Consider the following 19,997-nt stretch of genomic DNA (forward strand, 5'->3'; position numbering starts at 1 on the left):
TGTGTACTACTTCAGAGTGGTGCGTAATCCTGTCTTGGAAGTCATGTTGCTAGACAATAATGAACCTACGAGCTATGGAGAAGCGATGGTGGGCCCGGATTCCGATAAATGGCTCGAGGCCATAAAATCCGAGATAGGATCCATGTATGAAAACAAAGTGTAGACTTTGGAAGAACTACTCGATGGTCGTAAGGCTGTTGAGTGCAGATGGATTTTAAAAGGAAGACAGACAATGATGGTAAATGTCACCATTAAGAAAGCTCGACTTGTCGTTAAGATGTTTTCCGACAAGTTCAAGGAGTTGACTACGGTGAGACTTTCTCACTCGTAGCGATGCTAAGAGTCTGTTGGAATTATATTAGCAACTACTGCATTATTTATGAAATCTTGCAGATAGGATGTCAAAGCATTGTTTCCTCGACATTTTCTTGAGGAAAGGTTGTATGTGATACAACCAGAAGGTTTTGTCAATCCTGAAAGATGCTAATAAGTATGCAAAGCTCCAGCAATCCTTCTAAGGACTGGAGTAAGCATCTCGGAGTTGGAAGGTATGCTTTGATGAGATGATCAAAGTTTTTGGGTTTATACAAAGTTTATGAGAAACTTGTATTTCCAAAGAAGTGAGTGGGAGCACTATAGAAGTGAGTGGGATAATGGGAGAAACCAGTTGATTCATTAGTACTCGTTGTATGCTATGCTATTCTATTGATCAAGGATGTGCATATGTATGTTGGATGTTTAATTTGCAACTTCCCTGATGTGCATATGTGTGTCCATTGATTACATTTCTATTCATACCAGGGTCGATCCCATTCCCAGCTCGCCGCGTGTGGACCGGAAGAGGCGGTGCCGTTCTGTGCCGCTGGCCGGCCCGGTGTCCAAGGTGCTTGGCGACGACAACCTCCTCACCGAGATCCTTGTCCGCCTCCCTCCGAAGCCGTCCTCGCTCCCCCATGCGTCTGTCGTATGCAGGCGCTGGGGCAACATCCTCTCCGACCCCCAGTTCCTCAAACGCTTCAGCAAGCACCACAGGAAACCTCCTCTGCCCGGCTTCTTAAGAGGGTATGCTAAAAACTTCATTCCTGCCATGGACTCACCTGACCGCATCCCTGCTGCGCGCTTCTCCCTGCCCAAGAGCAGCATACCCTACCACACCGATGAAGCATACATGGGCTGCCGCCATGGCCTCTCTCTCTTAATCAACATGCATAAGCGCGAGACCGTCGTGTGGGATCCCCTCACTGGTGAAGAGCGCATCGTGGCTTTTCCACCAGGGTTCAACAGTACCTTAATGTGGAGTTACAGTGGCTGGCATGGCACTGTATTGTGCGTCAATGCTGAAGATGGGCATGTCCACGGAGATTGCTTCTCGAGCCCGTTTAAATTGGTTTTGGTCTGCGCTGAGTACAATACACCGGCAGTTTGTTCTGTCTACGACTCGGCGTCTGATGTTTGGGGAGATATTTTCTCAACGATGACAATAACAGCTGGAATGTCTAGGTTAAGAAGGCCCAGCACCCTTGTCGGGAATGCACTTTGCTTGTTGATTTCTGGAGGTGATGTCCTTGTGTTTGATTTCGAAATGCAAAGTCTTAGCCTGATCGAAAAGCCGGTAGAAAACCATGGTACCGACGACTGGTATTTTCAGCTCTTACGGATGGAGAATGATGGACTAGGTCTTGCTATTTTGTTGGACCTGACTATCAAATTATGGGCGAGGAAATCTAACTGCGATGGTGTTTTCGAATGGGTGCTGCTGCAGAAAACCATTCCACTCGAGGGTATGGTTCCAAGGAGAATGGATTCTGCACTTTTCGTCGGGTATGATGAGGATGCAAATGTGATTGTTCTCACTACTATAACCGGCAACTTCACACTCCAAGTTGACTCGATGCAGATCAAACATATTGTTAAAAGAAACAACATATGTCTTGACACCTTTTATCCCTACAGGAATTTCTATACTGCAGGTAATATGCCCTATCTACATTGCACAAGCAAAAAAGTCAATTTAGTTTGTTTCGCTCGTATTCGTTCCAGTTACTTTTGGTACGTTATTGCGGTAACATTGTTCCTATTATTAGGATTGAGCTAGATACATAAAAATATGTTGTCTTATTTGTTCCTCTGTTGATCTGATCATCTTATGGTTATCTAATTTCTTGTTATTATAGAGCTCCATTAAAGCTAGAACAGGAATATAAATATTGCTCTGATGCCTGGCCATTGCGAAAGGCTAAATACAATTATGTGCTTGTAATGATCTTTTCATCAGAGGTGTTTTAAAATTGGAAAGTGGCAATTGCTGCAGTGGTGAAACCATCTGAAGTAATTAAGAAATTGGAATATCTAGAGGCGGCTTAAAGCTTGTTATGTTTTCTTATTCACTATTTTTTTCCTTGCAAGTTTAAAATTTAACTTGATTGATCTTCATAGAAATCGTCAATTCATAATACCATGTGGTCTAATTTTTATCGAAGAGTAGTACTAGTTCATTATTTTCACGTAGTACTATGTAATACTTGTTATGGAACTCTGGTTTTCCAAGCCGTGCCATTTTCCATTTGTACCCTGAGCCTCACATATGGCTTGGCACACAAAAGTAAATCTGGAATGAGCTAACAATCTTAAAAGTTCAGTTCTTTTTTTGCCTCAGATGATAGGCGGTGAGTCACCGATCTCGTAATTTCTACTGCGATCATACGCAGTTATATGGCAAGAATCTTGAAAACATGTCAGCATATAGGTGGCAGTACAAACTAAATGTTCCCTTATTGTTGTTCTCCGTTTGTAGTATTAGCTTGTATACTGGGGTGATTCAGCTTTGGATATTTTTCGTATAATCTGCACTACGGCAAAGTTAATACTTATTTTCGGGGATCATACAAAATTTGTTTTGCTGTGAGAGAGCATTACAAATTTGTTTGACCGGGATGACATTCATTGTTCTGCAGGTACTAAGATATGTACAGTGTAACCTTCATTGTAGGCAGGAGAGCTGAGACGCAGCCATGACTAGTTGGTCTAGGGAGGTTCTTCTGTTTTGCTGAGACGCTGGCATGGGTAGTTAGTGCAGTGAAGTTCTTCTATTTTGCCGAGACGCAGACATGGCTACTCGATGCTCAAATTGTCCTGCTATGTAGTCTGTGGGTTCTTCTATTATGTATGGCCTGTGATGTGGTTGATGCTGAGATTGCTCCTCTATGCAGAATGTAGGCTGTAATACTTTTATGCACCTGTCCCGTGAAGTGGAACTTGTTGGATTTAGCCGTGTGAACTCTTGTATATTATCTAATATCAGCAGACGTTTGTCGACTTGCATGCCTGGTTAATGCTCGGCTCTGTTGTGAAGGTCTGTACTTTACACAGTTTCCTTGTGAAGTCCCAGTTGCCTAGCCACTTCAAAGAAACTAAGACATTTACATCTTTGTACGGTTGATCTTGCGAGTCTTGCTAGTGAGAACTGTGATAATGCTGCTCAGATCCACTAGAGTACACACCTAGCCCAGTTGCCTAGCTACTTCAAAGAAACTAAGATATGTACGGAGGGAGTACTATTTTGGATAAACAGAGTATGTGCTGGCATTATCCTTCGTATAAACAGAGATGTGCTGGCATTTTCAGCTTACAAGGAAGCTATCATGAAAGATGGGACATACATATCCTGAAGACCCCGAGCTTAGAAAGTAAAGAAGGAAAGCTAGCCGGGAGTCCGTTGATGAGAAATGACCAAATTTAAAAAAGAAACGGAAAATGGTTTCAATGCCAGAGTAGAAACCACCACTAAAGCCGAAGTGGCGAAATTGTGGCCTGGTCTAGTTGAGGCAATGAGATAAAGCATGACCACGGGGCAGCTTGTGGCACCACCAACCCAGATCTTTTCGGCGCTGATCAAGGAGCCACCACCCAATGCATACCATCATATACCAGCCCATCCAGTGGCGAATCTAGGAAGAAAATGAAGGGTAGGCTAAAGTCAACGACGAGAAAACTAAGCTCTCTTTTGAAAAAAAACATGATGTCCAAGCCTTGCTGTCAAAATAAGGTCAGAATTTCCCAAACTACTACTTAAAACATGTAGTATTAACTAGATTTTTTCTAGGAATTTTGAAATATATATATATATATATATATATATATGAAATTTTGAACCAAAATTTGAATTTATCTTGCAGAATAACCATCATCTCCTCATTTTGTTGTCCACATAAGTTGGAGGAGGGATTACAATCACAATAGTTAAGGGAGGGGTATCTAGGTTCAGATTAGCTGGGATAGGTTCAGGTTCAGCGCGAGGAGTACATGCATGCATACTCATTTTTGTACTCTTCTTTTTTGCAAATAAGTTGCATTGGACACTAAATTAGATAACAGTACATGAACTAGTGATTACAGTAGATGGAGGCTGGGCATTCGTGTGTGGCCTGTTTGCTGTGCGTGTGTGGCACTGTGTGTTTGCTACTTGATAGTAGATGTACTATTCAGCTGGGATAAAAGTACTAGTAGTAAAAAATATTGTTATTTGGAGGGTAGGCTTGAGCCTGTTTAAGCCCTCCCAGTAGACTCGCCACTGAGCCCATCCGCCTCTTACTCGGGCAAGATCATGGACGCCCTTATGTGTTTGTGCTCATTAGCGGGCGGTTGTGCTTTTAGCACGTTTGTGGCCCATGTTGTGTTTTGGACCTTTTTAAATGTACGGTGTTATATGGCCCATTAGTGGCTGATGTTATGTTTTGGCCCGTTTGCTACCCGAGGTTATTACGGCCCATATGTGGCCCATGGTTACTATGAGAAACTTGAAATAAATGCATGGTACAACCGGATATCTTGCATTAGTGCTCATATAAACCAAACAAAAACAAATACAAGGGATGTGACATTTATTTGAACTTAATAGGATATGTAATCTCTTATAATATTATTTTGCTAGCAACAATTAGTTTGGCGAAATAAATGCAACATGCAACTAATGCATGCCATCTAGTTCGTGCTTTTCTCCTATACAAACCCTGGCATTAAATACCACAAAAAAGAATATGAACTCAATAAATATAGTGTATAGAAAGGTCGGAGTATGTCAGTACAAGGATACGTGAACATTAGTTTACAGATACGCATAAATGCAATAAGTAATCAATCAATATCCACAACCTTGGTGGTGGCTCTGTATAAATACCTGCAATGGAGCTTGGCGACGTGGATCCCACATAGGAGAAGGAAGAAACAGAGGGCAAGTAGTCTTTTCTCATAGAATGGCACTCATCAATCGCAATACAAGGACGATTGTCTACGCAATGGCGGTTGCTCTCGTGGTCATGGTGATGATGTCCTCTTTGTTGCCATCTTGTCATGCAAAGAAAGGTATGCAACAATGGCATTGTTTTACTGTATTGCAAAGAAAGGTATGCAACAATGCCATTGTTTTACTCTATGATTTCCAACCGTGGAAAAAACAATAAAAATCTAGCTAGCTATATTCTTGTTTTATCTTTGTATACTGTACAAGCTAAGCTAAATTGCTGGTACCACAATATATTGCCTTTGTAGGTAAGTGGAAGTGCAAGGAATTAGAGGACTGCACTGCCCCAGAGTGGCACAATCAGTGCAAGGAAAGAGGATATAATCAAGGTGGTCACAGTTTCAGTTCCATATGCAGTGGCAACAAAACAAAGTGTTGCTGCCCAAAGTGGACTACGGCGCCGCCGCCACCATGATACTAGATCTCAATATCTCATGCTTGTGGAAAACAGTGCTGATGAATGAAGTCGTTGCATCTAATATAATTGATCAACCGGCAGTTTAAGCATTAATTGTTCCATCCATTGAAAAATCGAATAAAGTTGTTTTATCTTCGTGTGTGCTCCATAATGTTGTACTCCCGCCAAACATTTTCCGTTCGACACCTGATAATAGTTTAGTAGATCTTTCTCATATACAAAGATATTATTAGGCCTAAGGCTTCTATCGTTACGTGTACTCCTCATGGGAGACTTGGGAGTGAAACCCTAGCCCCCGGCTATGCCAGGAACCCAAATGCAGCTCCTGCTCAAAACACTGCCATGGCAACCAACTCGGACGACAGCGAGGTCGGAAGTGCTGCCATGGCAGCCAAACGGGAGGAGAAGTGCCACTCGACCAGTGCGGATGGTGCAGCCCAACCGCAAGTTTGGGCATGTACATTAGCTATAGCAACCATCCACGTCATTCACAGACATGAGTAAAAACACCCTCTACAATGGATCGTCTTTTTGCTGTCTATAGCCCTCTAAAATTACGACGTTAGAGTGAAATTTATTCCAATGATCCACCTCCATCAGCCACTGCTCCAGAACGTGAAGAGACTGGCGACGGCGTCGGCGTGGTGATGCATCCCAGGAAGAAGGTGTGTATTGGGGAATCACAGCTCTCAAAGCCGGACCGCCGCCGTCGCTGAAGATCGAGGAGCATGTACACACACGTACGTTAATCTAATCAGTTCCTCCCTGGACCTGTGCATAGACGTTTAGCTAACTGATCCTTGATCGATTATTTTGGTCGCTGCAGCTCATTCGTTCGTGACGTCTATCGATCCCAGCAGTCCGGCGGCCCCCAACCGTGCAGGTCTCGTCGGGTAGCGACGGAGAAAAGCAAAACATGTTGCGTGGATTAGATTTGTCGAGGACGGGATTTGACGGTTTGGATGGGGAAAAGAAAAACTACAGACACCCAGCCGTACAACTAGCGAAATTTCAGGGCTATCGACCGTCTGCCGAATTGTAGACGCCCTTTTTCTCTCTCCTCGTTTTCTCCCCTCCACCTAGATAAATATTCTACATGGCATGTGTTACAGACGGCTGACTGGACACCGTTGTACATGCCTTTATCGGCACTGTGTCAACTGCACCAAGGCCTCGACCAACTCTTCTGCGACCACTACTTAAAGAAGAGAAGAGGAAGGAAGATGTCAAACAGTGGATCATGGAAATCTCTTCGACTAACTACCTACCGAATCAAGATCTGTAAGAACTGCGAGGTGTATCAGTGAGAGAAATTAGATCAAATTGGACCCTAACATCGTGGTACCAGCTGTGTTTTGATTTTCAGCCGGAAAAAAATGGATTTCGGCGGAATTTCAGTCATCTCGGCCTAGGGCGGAAAGTACCTTTCAACGAAAAAATAGATTTTGGTCAAATTTTAGCCGAATTTTTTGAAAAATGGCTGAAATTCAGCCATCTTGGCCTGGGGCGAATAGAATCATAAAAGGAAAAATCAAAACTCTTGGTACTAGAGGCCAGCTGCCACCCTTCCTCTCCACTCTGATTTTACCCTTGATACACGTCGTCGCATCCACGCCCGCCAAATCCTCATCAACACCATGGATCCAACCCTGAAAGACAACCTCGACAAGCTTCATCAGGATTCCAAGGTGGACACCGCCAACGTCATGCATCGGCTCGATGTGCAGGCCTCGCAGCTCCCCACCCAGTCGTAATAGATCGACAATCTACTCCACTTGAAGCCGGATCTTGAGGCAAGCTTCCCCAAGCTGGAGACCGCAATTGCGGCTTCAAGCGACGACCCTAGGTGAAGCTCTGGCATCGTTGGGTGGAACGACACTGCAACAGAAATCGCGACGAATAATATGATCATAAACCCACAATTCCTCGGATGCCAACAAACACACCGTAAAAGATTACATCAAATGGATCTTAGAGAAGATCATTGTATTCAAAAATAAGAGAGAGAGAGAGAGAGAGAGAGAGAGAGAGAACCATCTAGGTACTACTATGGACTCGTAGGTCCTGAAGGAACTACTCACACATCGTCATGGAAGAAGGGGGTTCATGAAGATGGCCTCCCCAATGATCCCCCCCCCTTAGGTGAAGTACCGGAACATGGCTCTAGATGGGATCGCTGAGGAACAGAGGCTTGCGGCGGTGATAAAATTTTGTAGATGGATTTCCTAAAGGCCAAAAACAAGCAAAAAATAGGAACTGACACTGGGCACTAAATTAATATGTTAGTCCAAAAATTACTATAAAATGACATATATAAATCATACAAAAGTGATAACATAATATAATTAAATAATAAAAAAATTATAGATACGATTGAGACGTATCAACATCCCCAAGCTTAATTCCTACTCGTCCTCTAGTAGGTAAATGATAACAAAGTAATTTTGATGTTCAATGCTACCTATCATGTACTTGATCAAATTATGTAATTGTGGTATGAATATTGGGATACGAGTGATTCAAGGCAATAGTCTATCAATTTGACATTGAAACAATAATACATAAGCATACTAGTAATAGTAAACAATCATTGCCTTTCAAAATAATGACGTTAAAGAACGTGATCCCTACACACTTAATCATGTAAAACATGGCATGCACAGTCTTCCTAACATAAATATATCAAATCATGAACAGCCCCGGTGCCAAACGAAACAATTGAATCATACTTTTTCTCGCTTCAACATTTTTAATTCTCATGCAATACTTGAGCGTGAGTTAGGGACTTAGCAATTTGGATGGCAAAGAGAATGATTATGGGGATTTATAAGGGAAGACAAAAATGTATGAGAAAGTCTCACATCGACGAGGCTTGATCGTTCGGCAACAGAGGGGCCTTACAATCGATGTCAATGCGAGGAGTAGGGATTGCTATGTAACAGATGTACTAGAGCTATAAGTGTATGAAAACTATCTATATGAAAGTAAGTGAGTTTGCTCATGAAGACCTCGAGCGTTTGAGAAAGCTCGTCATCGGAATATGCAACTCAAGTTCTATAATATAAAAATCCCACTAATATATGGAAATGAAAAACATGGAGACTCTCTATATGAAATACACGGTGTTACTGTGAAGCACAAGTGTGGTAAGACAATAGGTCTCATTTTCTTTCTTTTTTTTCATTTTTCTCTTTCTTTTTTGTTAATGTAGATCTGGTATGGCCCATGCTGAAATTAATAACACTCTGTATACTATGTTAGTTGTTCCATCCTTTATCATTGTACGTTGTTGCGTGTGAAGTGGCTTTGTAGGATTTAGTAGTGTAATTTGCTAACTTGTTTGTACTAATATTTTGTAATATAGTATGTATTAGTGAAGTTAGCAGTTTAGTTAGTGACTTTCTAGCTGCTGAGAGCATCTCCAATAGGTGCCCTAAAATAAGGCATGAAAAGGTGGTTGGAAAAAATTCGCAACACCTAAAACTGGTTTTCCACTGCATCAAAAACCAACAACTCCAATAGATGGCCTAATTTTTTTTGAAAGCATACTGCATACATCAATTCAAACAAACGTCCAAACGTTGCATATATTTAAACATTAAACATTATTGTTCATCATACTACTTGATTAAACATAACAGATCTTTATTACACCACTCGTTCGACATATAGTCAGCCTCGACAGAGTTCCAATATGTCAGGGTCTCCTCTGGATCGGAGGTGAACTCCTCCTCATCCGATGACGAAAGGTTGATCACCGTCGATAGGTCAGCCTCCTCCTTCTTCACCTCCTCCTCCTTCTTCTTCCCGTGGTTTCGCTTCTAGAAGAACTCTGCCTCGTACTTCACGTACTGGGGGTTCTCCCCCGCGAACCTCGCCATGGCCTCTCTCTCGCCGGGAATAATGCGGATTTCCTTCTTCTTCTCCCCTCCTCATTGATCAGCAAAATGGTCACCGGTGGATCGATGAACTCTGTATCCTCTTGGGTTGTGACCTCCGGCAAGTTGAGCACCTATCGCAGCCGGCCAAATCGTCAAGCGGCGACGTCATAGGCTCGTGTTGTGATGTCTGCCTTCTTGAACGGATTGATTCAGTAGTGAGTGTTGTCGCACTGAAATTTGAAGCTGAAGTGATTGGGGCCACGTGCTCACAACCCGTTGAAGTCGGTCTTTCTCTCAGACTTGAGCTTCGACGGCATGGCAGTGAAGCAGGTATGGCGACGACGAGACGAGACGGCGGCGGTGCAGCATGGGGGGATCCTCGTCCGTCTCCCTCCCAAGCCGTCCTCCCTGCCCTGCGCGTCTGCTGTATCCAAGCGCTGGAGCAGCATCCTCTCGGACCCTGTATTCCACAAACGCTTCCGCAAGCACCACCGGAAGCCTCCTCTTCTCGGCTTCTTCAACGCATTTGCTAACTGCTTCACTCCCATGATGGGCTCGCTTGACTGCATCCTTGCTGCCCGTTTCTCCCTGCCCAAGAGCGCCATACCCTAAAATGACTACGAGGTCTTCAGGGGCTGTCGACACGGCCTCGCTGTCCTAATCGACCTTTGTCCATCGATATGTTAGTTGCCCTAGATTCGATCGTCGGTATCTCTATACCTAGTTCAATACCGTTACCGGCAAGTCTCTTTACTCGTTCCGTAATACATCACCTCGTGACTAACTCCTTAGTCATTTGCTTGCAAGCTTTATGATGTGTATTACCGAGAGGGCGCAGAGATACCTCTCCTATACTCGGAGTGACGAATCTAATCTCGATCTATGCCAACACAACAAACACCTTCAGAGGTACCTGTAGAGAATTTTTATGATCACCCAGTTACGTTGTGACGTTTGATAGCACACAGGGTATTCCTACGGTATTCAGGAGTTGCATAATCTCATAGTCGAAGGAATAAATATTTGACATGAATAAAGCAATATCAATAAACTGGACGATCCTTATGCTAAGCTAACGTGTGGGTCTTGTCTCACATCATTATCCTAGTGATGTGATCCTGTTATCAAATGACAACACATGCCCATGGTTAGAAAACCTTAACCATCTTTGATCAACAAGCTAGTCTAGTAGAGGCTTACTAGGGACACGATATCTGTTTATGTATTCACACATGTATTTAAGTTTCCGATCAATAAAATGGCATGAATAATATGTTGGAAATATGCCCTAGAGGCAATAATAAATTAGTTATTATTATATTTCCTTGTTCATGATAATCGTTTATTATCCATGCTATAATTGTATTGATAGGAAACTCAGATACATGTGTGGATACATAGACAACACCATGTCCCTAGTAAGCCTCTAGTTGACTAGCTCGTTGATCAATAGATGGTTACGGTTTCCTGACCATGGACATTGGATGTCGTTGATAACGGGATCACATCATTAGGAGAATGATGTGATGGACAAGACCCAATCCTAAGCATAGCACTAGATCGTGTAGTTCGTATGCTAAAGCTTTTCTAATGTCAAGTATCATTTCCTTAGACCATGAGATTGTGCAACTCCCGGATACCGTAGGAGTGCTTTGGGTGTGCCAAACGTCACAACGTAACTGGGTAGCTATAAAGGTACACTACAGGTATCTCCGAAAGTGTCTGTTGGGTTGGCACGAATCGAGACTGGGATTTGTCACTCCGTGTAAACGGAGAGGTATCTCTGGGCCCACTCGGTAGGACTTCATCATAATGTGCACAATGTGATCAAGGAGTTGATCACGGGATGATGTGTTACGAAACGAGTAAAGAGATTTGCCGGTAACGAGATTGAACAAGGTATCGGGATACCGACGATCGAATCTCGGGCAAGTATCGTACCGCTAGACAAAGGGAATTGTATACGGGATTGATTAAGTCCTTGACATCGTGGTTCATCCGATGAGATCATCGTGGAACATGTGGGAGCCAACATGGGTATCCAGATCATGTCTGCATGTTGGTTATTGACCGGAGAGTCATCTCGGTCATGTCTGCATGTCTCCCGAACCCGTAGGGTCTACACACTTAAGGCTCGGTGACGCTAGGGTTATAGAGATATTAGTATGCGGTAACCTGAAAGTTGTTCGGAGTCCCGGATGAGATCCCGGACGTCACGAGGAGTTCCGGAATGGTCTGGAGGTAAAGAATTATATATAGGAAGTGCTATTTCGGCCATCGGGACAAGTTTCGGGGTCACCGGTATTGTACCGGGACCAACGGAAGGGTCCCGGGGGTCCACCGGGTGGGGCCACCTGCCCCGGGGGGCCACATGGGCTGTAGGGGGTGCGCCTTGGCCTATATGGGCCAAGGGCACCAGCCCCAAGAGGCCCATGCGCCAAGAGATGAGAGAAGGAAGAGTCCTAAAGGGGGAAGGCACCTCCGAGGTGCCTTGGGGAGGAGGGACTCCTCCCTGGCCGCACCCTTCCTTGGAGGAAGGGCCAAGGCTGCGCCTCCCCCCTCTCCCTTGGCCCTATATATAGTGGGGGAAAGGGAGGGCAGCAACACCTGAGCCCTGGCGCCTCCCTCTCCCTCCCATGACACATCTCCCTCCTCCCGCAGCGCTTGGCGAAGCCCTGTTGGAATCCCGCTACTTCCACCACCACGCCGTCGTGCTGCTGGATCTCCATCAACCTCTCCACCCCCCTTGCTGGATCAAGAAGGAGGAGACGTCGCTACTCCGTACGTGTGTTGAACGCGGAGGTGCCGTCCGTTCGGCGCTAGGATCATCGGTGATTTGGATCACGACGAGTACGACTCCATCAACCCCGTTCTCTTGAACGCTTCCGCGCGCGATCTACAAGGGTATGTAGATCCACTCCTCCCTCGCTGCTAGATGACTCCATAGATAGATCTTGGTGACACGTAGGAAAATTTTGAATTTCTGCTACGTTCCCCAACAGTGTGGCCCTCGTGCGATGCTTTTCGTTCGAAGGGAGGAGGGGATCGAAGGAGGTCGAACCATCACGACGTTCGATCCTCCTTTAATAGTAGAGATTTTTGCGTCGGTGTGGTGCGCGAGGTTTTCGGCAGATTTTTTTAGTGCGTGCTATCGTACGAAGGGAGGAAAGGGCCGATGTGTATCTCGTACGTGGGCTGAGCTGGCGATTTTTGGGCTGCTGCGGGCGTGTGGCCCTCGTGCGATGCTTTTCGTTCGAAGGGAGGAGGGAATCGAAGGAGGTCGAACCATCACGACGTTCGATCCTCCTTTAATAGTAGAGATTTTTGCATCGGTGTGGTGCGCGAGGTTTTCGGCAGATTTTTTTTAGTGCGTGCTATCGTATGAGGGGAGGAAAGGGCCGATGTGTATCTCGTACGTGGGCTGAGCTGGCGATTTTTGGGCTGCTGCGGGCGTGTGGCCCTCGTGCGATGCTTTTCATTCGAAGGGAGGAGGGGATCGAAGGAGGTCGCACCATCACGACGTTCCATCCTCCTTTAATAGTAGAGATTTTTGCGTCGGTGTGGTGCGCGAGGTTTTCGGCAGATTTTTTTTAGTGCGTGCTATCGTACGAGGGGAGGAAAGGGCCGATGTGTATCTCGTACGTGGGCTGAGCTGGCGATTTTTGGGCTGCTGCGGGCGTGTGGCCCTCGTGCGATGCTTTTCGTTCGAAGGGAGGAGGGGATCGAAGGAGGTCGAACCATCACGACGTTCGATCCTCCTTTAATAGTAGAGATTTTTGCGTCGGTGTGGTGCGCGAGGTTTTCGGCAGATTTTTTTTAGTGCGTGTTATCGTACGAGGGGAGGAAAGGGCTGATGTGTATCTCGTACGTGGGCTGAGCTGGCGATTTTTGGGCTGCTGCGGGCGTGTGGCCCTCGTGCGATGCTTTTCGTTCGAAGTGAGGAGGGGATCGAAGGAGGTCGAACCATCACGACGTTCGATCCTCCTTTAATAGTAGAGATTTTTGCGTCGGTGTGGTGCGCGAGGTTTTCGGCAGATTTTTTTTAGTGCGTGCTATCGTACGAGGGGAGGAAAGGGCCGATGTGTATCTCGTACGTGGGCTAAGCTGGCGATTTTTGGGCTGCTGCGGGCGTGTGGCCCTCGTGCGATGCTTTTCGTTCGAAGGGAGGAGGGGATCGAAGGAGGTCGAACCATCACGACATTCGATCCTCCTTTAATAGTAGAGATCATGGTTTTCCTAAAAATCATGGTTTTTTAAAAATGAAATCATCTCACAAATTTTTTTTATCTCACGGAAAAAAAGTCTTGTCCTAAGAAGACTACGGTTTTCCATAACGACTCTACCGAGGAGAAAATCAACTGACACTTGGATATTTTCCGAGAAACTTGCACATAGTCATCCGTATTTAAAAAAAAATCTCCGTGGTTTTTTCTGAGAATATTATTTTCTCTGAGGTGTACTTAAGAGCAAGAAGACTGGCTTTTTTTTAAGTGCGAGTAAGAAGATTGTTTTTTTTAGGCAAGACTTTTTTTTGAGGGGTGGCAAGAGTAAGAAGATTAGCGATAGGGCTTTTTCAAATTGACAGATTGGGCTGGGCTTGGATGGGCCAGCATTACAAGGTAGGCTAGGCTGCAACCTCACTCCACAGTTTCCCACTCTCAGGGCATGTCCAGCCGTTGGCACCCCCAGGAGGCGTTTTTTTCGCCGCTTGGGGGGCTGCCGACGAGAATTTAAGCCTGGGGCTGAAATTTCTTTCAGTCGTTGGCCCCCCAGGCACCAAGCGCAGCAGCGCCAAGCGCGGGAACGGCGCGAGATGCGATCACCGGCCAGCCGTTTCCGGCCACAGCTGGTCGCGCGGGTGGGTTTGCTGGAACGTCCGCAGTGCGGCGCGTCCAACAGTGGTCGTTGCAGCCGCCGACGTGGGGTGTAGCGACGGCAGCGACGGGAGGAGCGGCGGCCGTGTTGCGGGTAGCTAGCGACCCAACGGAGCAACGAGGCAGCATCAGCAGAGCACTCGGAGCACGACAGGCAGCTGTGCATGGCGGGATGAGCTCGGCATCAAGCAGAGCATCGGCCATGGCGGACGGCAGCGCTCGGTGCTCGCGGGAACGACGGTTACGACACGAAATCAAGCGAGAGGACGGAGGGAAATGAAGAGAAGCTCACACGGCGGGCCTGCAAGGGTGGTCAGCGAGCTCGGGAAGGCACGGGCGGCGACATAACGGCGATGACGATCTCGGTTGCCGGAGGGTGTCGAAGACGACGCCGAGGACGAAGTGGTGCTTCCCGGCTCACTTGGCGCGGTGAGGAGGAAGAGTAGGTCGCGGCGGATCTCTGGGATGCGTCGGGGAGGCGAGGCGGTGGCTGTGGCCGCAGCAGTGCACGGCGGCACTCTCAGACACGCTCGGGTTCGAGCGAGAGAGAGAGAGCAGAGGAGAGGGAAGAGAGAGCTGCGAGGGGAAGACTGAGGCAGACGAGGAGGACCTTGGAGGCGGCCATGAGGAAGAGCACCGACGCCCAGTGCCCCCGCCGCGGCCAGCGACGCCAGGAGGAGCGGCTGCCTCACCGGAACGTGCACGCGTGGCGGACCCGCGCACCGCCGCAGTCTCCGAGCTCGACCGTCGACGCTCCGTCCTCGTGCCCCGCGTGCCCGGTGTTCCAGTCAAGGCGGCGCTCGCGGGCGCGGCGTGCGGCCGGGTCGAGGCCAGCAGGGGTGGGGACGATCGTGAGGAGCGGCCGGCGGTGATGTGCTGGGTGGTGACAAGCAGGCCGGCCTCGACGAGCTTCGGCGCGAGCGCGAGTACCTCCGCGAGCGCGAACGCGAGCGCGAGTACCTCCGGCGACGAGGCTGAGGCGGCCGGGCGGCCGGAGCATGGCGGCTCGGCGAGGCGGCCGTGCCAGGCGGCGGGGAGAGAAAGAGGAGAGAGCTCTGTTCTGCATGGAGGGAGAGGAAGAGAAGGGAGCACGTGGGTGAAAATGAGTGGACAAGGGAGAGGCGCTGGCCCACAAAACGGCGATTTAGGCCCCCAGGAGCCCCCCGGTGCGCTGGGTGTGGCATGGGGCAGCCGGCACTAACTTTTGCTTTTGCCGGCGAAAAACAAGGACTTGGGGGCCTGACTGGGACGTTTTTTACCCGCCGGCGCCTAAAAAGTGGCTTGGGGGGACGTCTTGGGGGGCCTAGTGGAGATGCCCTCAGCTGTGGACGGGAGAAAGCAGGAGCGGAGCCGCCGGCGACCACCGCCGCCCCGTCTCCGGCAGCCACCCACCGATGATTCGAGGTCTGGCAACCCCTACTCCTTCCTCTCCTTCTCCATCTAATCTACCCCCTTCTTCTTTTCTCTTCTTAATTTTTACCTGGTACTAGTAGAAAACCCTAGCCAGATTCCCCCCTCCTAATCAAATATTAAACCCTAACAATCCTCCCCTGCTGCAGCTCATGGATCCCTCTGAGATTTCCCACGGCCAAGGGTAAGAAGATTCCCAATCCATTTCCTCGCCCTCTGCATTACTTTATAGGTAAAACTGTGTCTATCATAGCTTGCCACAGAACTAGTTAAGTGTCCCTAAACTTTTAACGATTCAAAAGTTATCAAAAAATATGAAATAAATATGGGAGCATCTCTCTTGTAGAAAATCCTACTCCTATATATATATATATATATATATATATATATATATATATATATATATATATATGCTGGATGGATGTACATATGTGTATCGTATATATATGCTGGATGGATGGATGGATGTACATATATGTGTGTGGGATAAGATAATGGGAGAAACCAGTTGATTAATTATTACTTGTCGTACGCTATGCTGTATTGGAGTATCGATCATGGATGTGCACATGTGTGTTGGATGTTTTATTTGCAACTGCCTCGACGCGCATATGTCTGTGCATTAAATACTTTTTTTTCCATGCCAGGGCCGATCTCATTCCCAGCTGGTCGCGTGTGTACAGCAGGAGGCTGCGCCGTTCAGTGCCGCCGGCCGGCCCTGTGTCCAAGGTGCTTGGCGACTACAACCTCGTCATCGAGATCCTCGTCCGCCTCCCTCCGAAGCCGTCCTCTCCCCCCCGTTCGTCCATGGTATGCAAGCGCTGGGGCAGCATCCTCTCCGACCCCCACTTCCGCAAACGCTTCCGCAAGCACCACCGGAAGCCTCCTCTGCTCGGCTTCTTCCAAGGCTATGCCGACCGCTTTGCTCCCATCTTGGACCCGCCGAACCACGTCCCTGCCGCGGGCTTCTCCCTGCCCAGGAGCAGCACACCCTACAACGACCACGGAGAATACATGGGCTGCCGGCATGGCCTCGCTGTCGTAATCAATAAGCATGAGCGCAACACCGTTGTGTGGGACCCACTCACGGGCCGACATCACATCGTGGCTTTTCCACCAGGACTCGACGACGCCTTTACGGAGAGTTTCTGTATGTGGCATGGCGCTGTGTTGTGTGCTGACGCCAAAGATGGGCATGTGCATGGAGATTGCTTCTTGAGCCCGTTTAAATTGGTTTTGGTCTGCTGCGGTGGATACGATATGCAGGCATTTTGTTCTGTCTACGACTCGGCGTCTGGTGTTTGGGGAGGTGTTTTCTCAACCGTGATATCACGTATAATTTCTGTGTTAAGGCCCAGCATCTTGGTCGGGAATGCACTCTGCTGGTTGATTTCTAGAGGTGCTATCTTTGTGTTTGATTTCGAAATTCAGAGTCTCAATTTCATTGAGAGTCCGGCATACTACAATATGCCCGACGGGTGTTTTCAGCTCTTACGTATGGAGAATGGCGGACTTGGCCTCGCCGTTTTGTTGGACCTGACCATCCAATTATGGGGCTGCAGAAAACCATTCCACTGGAGGGGGTGTTTCCAAGGAGAATGCATTCTTTATTTTTCGTCGGTTATGATGAGGACACAAGTGTGATTGTTCTCACTACGCCGACAGGAAATTTCACACTCAAACTTGACTCCATGCAGATTAAACAGATTGTAAAGAGAAACACCATGTGTTTGGACACCTTTTATCCCTACACAAATTTCTATACTGCAGGTAATACCTCCCTGTATAAATTGCACAAGCTTAATGTTAACTATGATTTTGTGCTCGTAATGATATTTTCATCGGAGGGTTTCTAACAATTGGAAGCTGGCAAAAACTGTAGTAAGAGAATACAGTGAAACCATTTGCTATGCGAATAGTTTACCACTTGGCATATTATATAGTGGTTTGCACACATGCCTACTTCGTTGACTCAACTTCGCTTTATTTTCATTTGTTTGTAGTTAGGGGAGTTGGGTGGAAAGGACTGAATCTAGAACTGCGATCACACAATATCTGCTAACGTGCTATCTTGGTCGAAAAACTTAGGTAAATTTATCTTTTTGTACATCTTTTTTTCTTGGTTACTCAGTTTAAGTAAAGCTGCATTGTCTATTAATTTTTGAACTGTGAAGGACACAGTAGGGGAGGCTTCTACAGTCTTGTATTAATTAAACAAAATTAAAGATACATCATATGTATAAGGTATAGGGTCTTTGACCCTAACCAAAAGAGAAGATACTAGTACAAGGTTTTTAGGTAATTTGTTGCACTAGGGAGCTTATGAAATCCTCAAGCTCAGACTTCCCCCTATATCTCAACAAGGGCAAAATCTTGATTAAATCTAGACAGCCATGACCTGTGAGAGTGGGGAATTCTTTGGAAGACCATTTTGTTTCGTTCCTTCCACAAGGACCAAACAGCTACAGTACACGCCTACATGAACATGGGTCTGTCACAGGCCTGTTTGGCAGCAGTTAATAAGTTAAAATCTATCTCCATCAGACCCCCAGTTGATATTCAGAGAGGCCCAACATTGTCTGGCAGAATGACATGAGAAGAATAGATGCACAAGAGTTTCTTCAGTCTGAAGCTCGCAGAGGATGCAGTTAACATTTCTTTTCAACACCTGGTCCAGTGATGTAGTGGCATCTGCGCAGCATGTTGTATGTGTTCAACCGATCAGACAAGAGCAGCCAAGCAAAGACTTTCAGCTTCGTTGAGTTGCTGTGTGGCAGTGCTGTTCTGAATCTCTCGGACATCCTCTCTGGCCTGCATTAATAAGGGGAGGTGGAAGGCCATATTCAGTGATTGAATGTCAAGGAATTCCTGTGCATTGTCGATTCTTATATTTGAAAAAAAGCATACCTTTGAGTAGAGATACCAGAAATTTTTGCGTTGTACTCTGAGCCTCTCACATGGGCTCGGCACAAAAGGTAAATCCGGAACTGAGTTGAAAATCTTGGAAGTTCAGTTTTTTTACCTCAGATGATACGCGTGAAGTCACTGATCTTTTAGTTTCTAACACGATTGTACGTAGTTATATAGTAAGAATCTTTAAAATCTGTCAACAAATGGGTTCCAGTATAAACTAAATATTCTCTTTTGCTGTTCTCCGGTTGTAGTGTTAGTTTGTCTAATAACACTGCATGATTCGGTTTGGATATTTTTTGTATAATTTTACCTATGGGAAATTCAATTTTATTTTGGGGGATCATACAAATTTTGGCTTTTCTGTCAGAGAGTATTAGCAATTTGTTTTACTGAGATGACATTGGTTTTTTCTGCAGGTATTAAGGGTTCAATTCGGCATGGCTAGTTGGTGTGGGGAAGTTCTTCTATTTTTAGTGCGGTCGACGCTCAAAATATCCTGCTATGTAGTATAGGTTCTTCCGCTATGTAAGCTGTGTCATGTGAAGTGGTTGAGGCTGAGATGTCTCCTCTATGTAGTATGTAGGTTGTCCTACTTTTCTTATGTAGCGTGGCCTATGAAGTGGAACTTGTCGGATTTAGGCGTGCAAACTCTTACTCTTGTATATTCTCTAAGATCAGCAGACATCAGTCAATTTGCGTGCCTGATTAGTGGCTCATGGAATTGGTTAGGCTAATGCTTTGCTCTGTGATGTGAGGTACTAGCAAGTTGGATGGACAAGAAGCAGTAGGCTCTGGCACTTTACAGAGTTTCTTTGTGAAGTCCCCTAACTGTGAGTCTTGCTAGTGATCAAACTGTGATAATGCTCTGCTCACATCACCACTTGCAGCAGAAGCAGACAATGCTTGCATCCCCTGCCCTAGTTGCCTACTTCAACCTTCATTGTTGGGTTGCAACATGACCCTCTTTAGCACCTCTGATGTTTTCAGTACTTTCAACAGTATCCCCTGCTTCATGCATAAACACTTTTATATTCCGGTGTCTGGATATTCGCCACCGATAAATTGTCATGGTTATTAACTTTAGTTGGATTTCTGGATTGCAAGGAAAATGCTGACAAATCAAAAAAATGTTGTCAGTTTTTGTTTGAACTTCAAAGAGTTTTTGTTTGAACTCAGAGGAGATGTTTGCCTAATTGGGTTAG

The 19,997-nt window shown here is 46.4% G+C and overlaps 1 protein-coding gene and 1 pseudogene across 1 annotated transcript; both read left to right on the forward strand.

The window, feature by feature from the left end:
- Positions 1 to 757: 757 nt before the first annotated feature.
- LOC147963080 (putative F-box/kelch-repeat protein At3g17540) lies at positions 758 to 3,317 on the forward strand. Its single transcript, XM_087529464.1, has 2 exons — positions 758 to 1,970; positions 2,990 to 3,317. Exons 1-2 carry the CDS (start codon positions 758 to 760, stop codon positions 3,013 to 3,015), a joined length of 1,239 nt encoding a protein of 412 aa, XP_087385590.1. The 3' UTR covers positions 3,016 to 3,317.
- A 13,100-nt stretch (positions 3,318 to 16,417) lies between these two features.
- On the forward strand, positions 16,418 to 17,912 carry LOC125516336 (uncharacterized; annotated as a pseudogene).
- Positions 17,913 to 19,997: the final 2,085 nt, after the last annotated feature.

Source organism: Triticum urartu, chromosome 6A, assembly GCF_056163025.1.
Source record: "Triticum urartu cultivar PI428250 chromosome 6A, HENAU_Tu73, whole genome shotgun sequence".
Classification (NCBI taxonomy): Eukaryota; Viridiplantae; Streptophyta; class Magnoliopsida; order Poales; family Poaceae; genus Triticum; species Triticum urartu.

What these genes read in the sequence shown, in the direction of transcription:
- LOC147963080 (XM_087529464.1), top strand. Translation starts at nt 758, where the DNA reads ATGTGCATATGTGTGTCCATTGATTACATTTCTATTCATACCAGGGTC. An exon ending in CAGGAATTTCTATACTGCAG is followed by an intron (nt 1,971 to 2,989) that starts GTAATATGCCCT and finishes CCTTCATTGTAG; the next exon opens with GCAGGAGAGCTGAGACGCAG.